Below are 10513 nucleotides of genomic sequence, written 5' to 3' on the forward strand. Positions count from 1 at the left end.
AAGGACGACGTAGGCGACACGATAATCTAGAAAAGGTGATGAAAGCCTCATATATTCACAGAGAAAGAGAAGATGGTAGCCGCGACTCGTCCTCGGGAGATATTGCTCTTTCTCTCGCGCTCGAGCTCGCGAGCTCTCTCAGTCACGCCGGTCTTCCTCCACTACTTTTGTCTGTATTTGCGCGGCGCTGCCGACAGGAAGTGAGCGCACTCGTGGCATATATAAACCTACCGGCGCCCCAGGCACCTCCGCACTTTAAACGTCTCGCCCTGGCCAGTCGCTTGAACTCCAAAAGTTCATCGAGCAACTCTATGGATTTCGCGGTGCGCAAGGTAACAGTGCTCTCAAGATACGACCATTTGCTTTGCCACGGCTCGAACTCGGCTTTTTTTTAACTACCTACCTAAATACGATCGCGTGTGCGACCAGTGGATTTTCAAGAGGTGCCGTTTGTGCTGTCTGCCCTGTAGGCTTCGTTCTTGTTTTTTTCTCTTTGCTGTGCTTCGCAGGTTTGAATTAGTATATATTCTCGTACGCAAGCTTCACTGTCTCGCGTTCAACTTTTTTGCTCGCAAGTTGCCATTGGTATTTTTGCGAAAAATGGTACGGTACCATGTGGTGCCGAAAAATCTAATAAACCCGGGCCGTCCAAAAAAGAAAACAGTGCAATATCAATTAAGTGCAACGGACCATTTCACGAGCGAATAGCTACTCACAGCTCAACTCTTCTCTTGTGACGAGCTCGCCCATCGAGACAGGCAGTTACAGTAGAGACGAAAAAGAAAGAAAATGAACTGTTTTTTTGATTAGTTCTCTTGTTGAACATAGTACAATAGCTGATAAACACCCTTGTATCGCGCGCCACAAGTTAAATTCGTCTAAAAAGCGTCCATCCATTGCGTATATATATGCTGCTGGTCCTTCATTTCTCTGGTATACGGGAGCGTTCACTCACTCGGCCCAAGTGGACGCTCGCCCGCTTTTCAATATCCGCTGTTCGATTGTGCAGTCGACACTGCCGCCATCGCCTCACGCTTCGACGAACCTTTTGCAAAGGAGCGATTTCGATTTGATTTGATAACGTTTCGTTTTGACCTTCGCTCACTCTCTAACGTTTCGAGTACTGGTGATGAGTTTATCACCCAGCTAAATTTGAATCCTGCCAGAGAATGTATCATTAAAAAGACAATCAATTGCTAATGTTTCTTTTGCATCTTCATTTTTTAGATATTTGAATGGAATTTCAAAGAAAACGTGGAAGAAGAGAAACCCAAGATGAAAGCGCGCTATTTCAAAAACGGCTTTTCTGAATGAACGAATTAATAAATAAATTAAACGTGAAATCGGTGAGTTGGCAAGCGCGAACCTGGAGCCAATCTAAATGCAGAAGAGCGCGATTTGCAGGCCGGGAATTAAGTCGGTTAGATTCGCACGATTGGGAGGGGCGAGTTATGGAAGATTGTGCAACTGACGTAAGGTAAAAGAGCAGAAATAAGAGCAAGCGAGCGAGCGCGCGCGCCACTCTTCTTGGCCCTCTTCCGTGCTCATCAAGAGATACCAATCGGCCTCGTAAACCGTATCTCTGCGTGCCACGCACACACGCTCGCGCTTCGCAGCGTTCGCTGGCGCGCCGCTAATTTTCTCTTCGTGGCCTTTTTCGCGGCTAACTCTGTAGACGACTCACCTTTATAGAAAGTACGAGCACACACGCATATCTCATTGTGGCGGCACCATATACCGCGGCTCATCATCATCACCTACGTACATAGCCCTTTAAAAGCGATTACGCGCTTAAGCGAAAATTACGAAATTCACGAAAGCTTTCAATCCACCCTCTCGATTCTCTTTCGGGAGAGGGCTTGGATGGTTTTGAACGATGATAATGACGAGGCTAGTGCATAATCGAGAGCGTGAGAGCGAGTCAGTAAACCGCTCGTTAAGTCGATTTAGTGGAGGTTGGACCTGCCAATCCATCCAACCCCCTCGAGCTATGATCGAACGTCAGTTCATTGCGCCATAAACGTCCGAGCGAAATCATTCTCGAGTACGTTTGCCGAGGACGTTGAGCGTCGATGTTGATGAGGGCGTGTTATTGTTTATCGAGAACAACGTGTGACGATTCCATTGATTTTTGATCGATATTCTTTCCTTCCCTCCCTCCCTCCCTCTCTCACTCACTCTCTCTCTCTCTCTCTCTCTCTCTCTCTCTCTCCCCCTCTCTCTCTATCTCCACTCCACTTCGTACATACGATAGAGGGATAGAGTGCGTGAGAGAGGCGAGCTCTTCGCGTCGCGCCAACTTGACATCTGTCACCGTGGATATAACTTCAATTGATTGATATCGCAGCGCTCTCTTAAATGGATTTCGTAGCGCGTAGCCACTCAATTTTTCAATCACGCCGGCACCAGTTTACTGCAAACTTCATTCGATTCAGCAATTTACGTTGCCATGTTGCATCTAAATCCGCGGATTGCCGATTACGATGGTGTTCCGCTTGCGAGCAGTGTGTACGTCATTGTTGCGTTTCTGGCATAATCCTCGCACTCGTCTGGGCTGTTGATTAATTTAGACGTATCCTCTCAAGTGCTGTTTTTTTTTCTTTTTTGCCTCGTTTTGAGGAACATCCAATTAGCTCCGAGTCAGCGATGAAGCGACCAATTGTTTCCCACTGCTCACGCTATCGAAGAAAAGTTATTACGCAACATGCCCGTAGACAGAAAAGTCTCTTCCGCACGGTAGTTCCATTATATCGAGTGTGCTCACGAGTTGTGCCGAGAGCTTGAAAAGTCGAGCATGGCTCATTCTCACACGCGTGTATTTCCGTGACTGGGCATCGTTTATTCGCCACATCTCGCAATGAGCTGTGATTTATTCCCTAATTAGCTTCGCTCTGGAGTCTAGGATACTATGTAAATTCGAGGGTGAAGCTGCAAGCAAGGAGCTCTTTGCTCTTGGAATTTTAATTTCAAGAAAATCAGCTTTTTATGCTCACGCATACGATAAGAATGGGCGCTCACTACGAATATTCTCGCGTATCTACTTTACCGCATGGACACGCTGTAGTTAGTTCGTTTTCGTTTTTCCCTTTTCTTTTTACCTTTTCGTTCATCCTTCCCCGAGAATTTCATTATGCCGACGAGCATCATATTGCATTTTTTAAATTTCCAACATCTCTTGTTGACCCATCTCATCTGCATACGTAAGTTCCTTTTATGCGGGCACGCGTACGACACTCATTTTCATAGACACAATTACTCACTCGCTCGACCGCGTGACCTCTGGCTCTCAACGACTTGTTTTATTTTCAAAAAGCCACAGAGAAAAATAGATATCCGTATTTGGAGAGAGTAGCACCGCCGTAATGATGCAATGCGTTTCATTATTAATGGCCCTATGAATCAAAACCTTAATGCCGGACTTAATCAAAACAACGATATCACTTTTTACCGTTGAATAATGGATCAGCAGCCCTGCACGGCTATGTCAGGTATTCAACATGAACCTCGAAACGCACTAACAATAAACTATCGATTTATTTAGATCGTGAATTATATAAAAGTGGAGCTCGCATGATACATTAGCAGTTGGATCGAAAAGACAACAATAGCGAACAAAGGCATTGCATTGAAATCCAACTCGGAACGGAATCCGAGATGTCCATGGTAGGTTTGCGCATAGGTGAATAGTAGATTTGACTGAAGCGTCAAGTGCAGATCGGTCAGCCGTCAGTAACAGGGGCTCGCGAACTCGCACGAGCGCCTAGTGCATGGGGCTGTCTGTCGAAAATCGAGTCGCTAAGGGAATCGCACGCCAGGAGGCATTTTAATCAATGCAAATCTCCGTTAAGCGCGCGCTACTCTACGTCTATCTCTACATAACTGTCTAGATGATGCTGCTGCTTCTGGCGCTCTGTGTCTGCCAAGGACTCGCCGAGCCGCCACTCTTGAGTGGTCAGTACGGGGTGCCTGGAAATTTTGCCAATCCCCAGGGCTCGCAGCAGTACGTTCCGCCGCTGACCAACAGCTACGGCGCTCCTCTCGGGGACGTCTCGGGCTATGGGCACGGGGGCACTGGCGGTAACGCCGGTGGTCACCATGACGAGCATCAGGATTACATCGATAGCCAGGTGAGCACCCGTCAACAGCTTTCGACGCAGGTAGAAAACGAGTGGAAAAAGGCTTTTGAATAGCATTAGTCGCCTTCGAGAATGCCGAAACTTGCTTCCTTTGTTGTATTTCCCGTGGTGAGTCGTGCCAGTTTTACGAAGTGCTCGCATGCTTAGAAAAGGCTCCTGGCCAATGTGTTTGTGGACGAACTACAGAGTTCGTTACAACGCGGTACCTTTGAGCGTCGAAAAGCTTTACAAACTGTGTAGACGCTCGAGTCACTTTAAAGATGCATCCTCAAAGAAGCCTGCTTTGAATTTTTAATTATTTTTAACTTTTTTTCTTCTCTCTCTCTCTCCCTCCCTCGCTCTCTTCATCTTTCATTTACCAAAAGTTTCCTTTCGAGCGAACTTTCAATGACTCGTATAATACGTGCAGTAGTAAACAAAAAGGACTTAAGGAAAACAACATCGCAGTGCCTGCACACGCATGTGACGCAAGTGCCTATATAAAAAGAGCCATCTATTTTTGATGAAGTACTGTCGTTCTTCAAAAAAAAAAAAAAGTTAATATGTGTCGTTCTGAATAAAACAGGAATGTGAGCTTGCAACCTAGCTTTATGAAGTTTCTTGATTACGTAATCTCACTTAGCGGAGAAGCGCGTAGTTTGAAATCCCGCGGTTGAATTTTGAGACTTACATATCATACCACGTGACAACTTTCTCTTGAAGTCGCGCAGAAGCTTTCAACTGACACAATTTCCAGGTGCGCATATCAGTTGGTGAGGAAAGTCGCAAATTTGAATTGCTCGTGCATGTACAGCCTGGCAAGCAGTGTAGAATGTATGGATCTTGAACTAGGCGTCTATGAGAATTCACGCTGAGTCTAAGCAAAGCAATATTCGCAGACTTGCGTTAATGGTAGTTAATGACATACTCCTACTCGGTGCATATACCTTCGATATATAGCCACCAATACTCCATGTCGTAAGAGGGCTGCAATGCAGTGCTGAATCATTAAACTAGATTTCATACGTATTACAAAACACGCTACACGTTTTAATCTGCCAGTTTTAATTAATAACCCTCTCGCGCTCGCGCGCAGTCTATCATTCATCCAGGGAGAGAGAGAGAGAGAGAGAGAGAGAGAGAGAGAGAGAGAGCGAGCTTGCGTCTATCCACTCTCCCACACTCGTGCATTAACCGTTGTAAAAGACCAATTACACGCGAGCGAGCAAGCGAGTGCAGACTCCATTAGCGCTTCTATATATACACCAGCCAGGGATCTCGAAATTCGGCGCACGTGCGACATTCTTCCGCGTTCAGTTTGTTGTGCCAACAAAGAGACAAAAACGCACAGAAATAATTTCATGCGCGCGATATACTCGACATTTATTCAAACAAACTACTTGCTACGACCCGGACAGACGTGACCAAATTCTTCTTGGCTTGCTCGTTGTTTTACGAGGTAAATATTCTGCACTCTGAAATGTGCATGCTTACAAGAAGCCAAAGAATTCAACGCATCTTGAACAAAAAAAATTTCGTTTTAAAATACCCTCGTAATTACGTGTGATCGCGTGCCTGGAATGTGAGATACTTGCAGAAATTTTTGTTTTATGCATCGATAGCTAACATTCTCGGCCAAGTATTCGAGCAATTCTTTAAGAAATAAATTTTGTATAATCTGATTTTTAAAATTCCGCATCGCAAATTGTACAAGTGTGCTTCTGATTTTTCGTTGCTGATCGCGAAAAGATCGCAATTCTATGAGAAAGTCATTGTTGAGTTTGAAGACTAGGACTGCCAAGATTAGATTAGCGAAGATCCTTTATCGGCGTGCAAGCGGCCAAAAGCTCTTCCTTCCCAAGCAATCAAATTGCGTATAACTGGCGCGTCGCTTTAACGACGTTTCTTCCCGCTGCCGATTGTTTCGCGCTGCACGCTTGCTCGCACTGTGCCACCCTTCCTTCCGCTGCCGCGCCGTTTGGACTGGCTATTAACTGACGCTCGTTACGAGCCAACCAAGGAGTCTGGCATTGCTGCAATCGATTTTATAATTGGAGTACGCCGCACAAGAAGAACCGTGGAAATACCCTCACAGTGTGAAGCTTTTATTGATTGTTTATTTATGAATTCGTTCAATTTTCGCATCGCTCTGCCTCCCTTCATATTACTAAAATAACTTCACTATATATTGATCTACTGGAACTTACTTCATTTGAATTAGCTTGGAAATCAAATAACTGTATTTTACAACTCATACGTATTTACCCGTGAATTCCAATATTTAATAAATTTATATTGAATATTAATTTTCTTTGAAATCATAATTGAATAAATACACGATATACCATTTATTTCAGATAGAAAGTATAATCAAAAATCAATATTGAATATCAAAATCATCTGAATTGATTATTCATTGGCTATGTCATACTTAATTCATCGTAAATTATAATGACCTTATATTTCGTTCGGTGCTTTCATTCAGAACGCTAAAAAAATGATAACCTGAATTAAATATCACATATGAATTGCAATGCCCTAAAATTCAATTATAAGGTACGAAAATATATTAAAGTAAAGTGAAAGATTAGAGCCCATCGTCTTATAACGTGAAATGTCCTTTCTTAACATTTTCAATACTCACCAAAGATTTCTCGCGTCACGCGAACTATTCGCCAAAATTCCAGTCATTCTCAAACTGCTGTGAGCATTGAATCAATGCCAAACAATGCCAGAAGATCGTCAAACTGTCACATCGACGAGTCGTCGGTTTTGCGCCATTTAAAGCCAACAGGAATTCTAGTCTCTCTCTCTCTCTCTCTCTCTCTCTCTCTCTCTCTCTCTCGGTAGCGAACTTTCACGCCGTAACAAAACTCGTTGCTCACCCATCGCTTTACGATGCTAAACGCCGTAAAACTTTATTGGCGCTCGACTAGCAATACACGCAGATTGAATGCTCGGCGCGCGTGATTGCGGATATGTTGTTTTTCTTTTCCTTTGGCGTCCTCGTGTATTATAGCCACGCAACTGTCGAAAAGAAAAAGCAACGTCGCGTCTTCTTAGCTTGAGCAACTCAGGCGCGAGCGCGAGACGTCATTAAGATTCGCTTTTGGTTAGCAATGCGCGCATTATTATGGGAATCACCCGTTTGTGGCTGCCTTTTCACACTGTGGTTGGCGGCAGTGACACAAGCCTCTCTTTATTGTTTTCAAATGGTTCGTCTTTCAGATTCCTTTCCACGTGCCTTTTTCAGAGCGCGTCTGTAGCAGTGTGTGCGCGTAATTGTCTCGCTTGCCGTACGCACGATGATCAATTTAGGGAGAGCGCGAAGAAAGGAGCAGCGAGGGCAGGGAAAGGGAGAGGGGGGAAAGAATAATATCACGACACATGAGTAACGAATGTATAATTGCTCGATGTGTGTGTTTGTGCGCGTATGTATGTTTACAAAAGCGACCATTTCTTGCATGAGAAATTTATACCACAACCCAGATTTCGACACAAGACAAACAAAAGATCAGCTTTTCATCTTAATAACGCAAGCGCGCGCGCGCCTAAGCCTCATTACAAAGGCAAATTCGATCATCGGCTAATCGTGCAACATCTTTCGTCTCTCTCTCTCTCTCTCTTGCGCGCGCTCGTGGTATTATCGTTATTGTTATGTTGGAGCCATGTATATAAAGGGGGCATGCCGCCAAGCGACCTGAATGCGCAAATCGCCGCTTCGTGACTCGAAAATTTCGTAGACCGTTCATCCCTCTCCTCAATACTCAGCGCTTGTGCAATACACCCACACACCATGAACGATGCAAATAACTTATATAGCTCATGTTTTACGACCACAAGCAATTGTATAAATAATAAACCGATGCCGCTCTGTTATTAGATGATTTTTTCGCTTAGTTCTTATGCCTTGTATTCTGTTCACTTGAAGATTGTCCAAATTCAGCTTGGGAGGGGAAAGTATGACGTGTCGAAACGACTCCTCGTTTGCTGTTTGCAAGCCAACGCGCGCTGACTTTATAGGTTCCGCTAGGTGCACTTGATGAATCCATTTTTCATGAGATCGTTCGTTATACTAGCATTGCTCAGCCGTTGCTGAAATATCGACAGAATTATGATACTGAATAAATCAGCGATTTGCTTTTCTATTCTTCTGATTCGAATTGAATTGACTCTTGTCGAGATTTATAATGGCTACCACTGATTTCTGGAACATTAAGCTTCCATTGACTGACATTATTAGAAAAATATTGTTCCGATAAAATTTAACTTAATGCCATATTAAAGTGAAAAGAGCAAGAGCGTGGTTCATTTATTTCTGTACTGCAAAATTCGTTGAAACCGAAAACTCAGCAGAAAACGTTTCGAAAAAAAACTTGTAATTTAACTTTTTCAATTGAAAATTTTCTACTTTTTCTGATAGAGCCATAAAATTATATAACAGAATTGAAATGCAATAGTTCATATAAAATATACGCAAGTGATTCTGATTGATCGTGCATTACGTTCTGCTGTTTGGAAATTTACGCATCATCTAATGGAAAATCAATTTTCTTCTTGTGTAAACAGCCGAAATCATACGAGTTCGGATACGCAGTGAAGGATGCAGCCTCGGGCAACGACTTTGGCAGACGCGAAACAAGCGACGGCGAGACAGTACGGGGCGAATACAGGGTGCAGTTGCCGGACGGTCGCACCCAGATCGTCACCTACACAGCCGACTGGCGCACCGGCTTCCACGCGGACGTCCGCTACGAGGGCGTCGCTCAATATCCCGACCAGTACAATCAAGGATATAATGCCAATGCCAACAATCAAGGGGGCTACGATTATCCTACCAATAATAACATCGATGCTGGATACAACGCAGGTAATTGTGCCTTCTGCTAGTTGCTACCTTCATTACACACCAAGATTACTTTATTAACTGGGGAAAAGCTTTTAATTCGCTGTTAATTTATATCATCTCTGAGAACACGTAAAGATTCTTTCGTTAGTGTTTTATACCGATCAAATTATGTATCCATACATCTGAGATCACAGCTTAATTGACGCGGTAAAATCGTTATGAAGCTTTTATTGAATAACGTTGTGAAATTTTACTTTACCAACTTTATTGGGCAAATATTCAATTATTTTTTATCCGTTCATCGAGAGTACGATTATAATTATTAAAATTTAAGTACATCAATCGATGGCCGTTTTAAAATTTAACAGCGAAATCACTCATAAGTACAATTCACTTGAAATGTTTTTTTTTTGTAAGTAAAAATCAAAAGTTTTAATGACAAAAATAGAAATCCAAGTAGAAGCACTGTAAAGCTGGCGGACGCATCGATGCATTAGATTCGAGAGTCGAGCAATAGTCCATAACATTGGCACTCGACACTGCGTCTGTTGCAGGCGGCAATCACGGCGGCTACAACAATTACCAAGGTGGAGGCGGTAATAGCGGCTACAACGGAGGTGGCGGCGGTTACAATAATTACCAGTACGGCTCTAACTCCGTCGACGGTGGCTACTCGGGTGGAAGCTCCTTCGCACCACCACCACCACCAGCGCCTTCATCACCTTCGTCGCAATACGGTGTTCCCTTCCACCGATAGTACCGTGTGTCTTCCGCTCTCTCTCTCTCTCTCTCTCTCTTTCTCTATCTCTTTGTAAGCGTGCACGCGCGTAAGAGATGCCTTGTTTTCTAAGTTCCAAGTATGTACAAGCGCTGTAAATTTTGCTGACCCAGACATAAAGACGGTTCATTGCAAGAAGCGAGAAGCGTAATCTGTGGGACGGCCGAATGCCGCCTCGTTTGTGTATACTCTGTATTATATTTTTACTCTTTTACCTCTGCTTTACGATGTTACTTTCAACACTTAACGATAGACTGTACTATGGTTCACATTACCCATGACTTTCTTGCAGCAGTATCTCGATCGTTATTTCGTTTACAAAATTTATCGATTTTTTTTTTTATTTGAAGATGTTCGAACGCAATAGCCGAGATCATGTAACCAAATAGGATCGAAAGGGAAAACTTTCAACATACATAAAATGCGTGTAATGAAACTGTCGTGAATTTTTTTACAGCAGTTAATTATTGACTGATTTAATGACTCCGGTATAAAGAATAACGAAAAGCGTATACTCCAACTAAGATATCGATTCTGTTGCAATTAAAATGCGAAAGATCATCATCCGATTTCGCATGAGCTTTCTAGCTCCTCTTGTAATTTAGATTAATGCGCTAGATATATATCGTATCAACAAATTATTATGTGATGTGTACTATCATTTTTATGTATTTTTTGGTTGCATGCGATGTGATTTTGTACGAATAAATATATATTTTTTAACAAAATTTAAGTATGCTCGTCGATCTAATCATCGATTTCAGGAAAATT

The 10513-nt window shown here is 43.2% G+C and overlaps 1 protein-coding gene across 1 annotated transcript; it reads left to right on the forward strand.

Moving 5' to 3' along the window:
* Window positions 1-295: 295 nt before the first annotated feature.
* Window positions 296-10108, forward strand: LOC131664284 (pro-resilin-like). Its single transcript, XM_058935255.1, has 4 exons — window positions 296-332; window positions 3888-4127; window positions 8685-8985; window positions 9519-10108. The coding sequence occupies exons 1-4, from the start codon at window positions 312-314 to the stop codon at window positions 9719-9721; spliced, it is 765 nt and encodes a 254-aa protein (XP_058791238.1). The 5' UTR covers window positions 296-311; the 3' UTR covers window positions 9722-10108.
* The last annotated feature ends 405 nt before the right edge of the window (window positions 10109-10513 follow it).

The sequence above is a fragment of the Phymastichus coffea genome, unplaced genomic scaffold (assembly GCF_024137745.1).
Source record: "Phymastichus coffea isolate CEN01 unplaced genomic scaffold, Cenicafe_Pcof_1.1 PCOF00043, whole genome shotgun sequence".
Lineage (NCBI taxonomy): Eukaryota > Metazoa > Arthropoda > Insecta > Hymenoptera > Eulophidae > Phymastichus > Phymastichus coffea.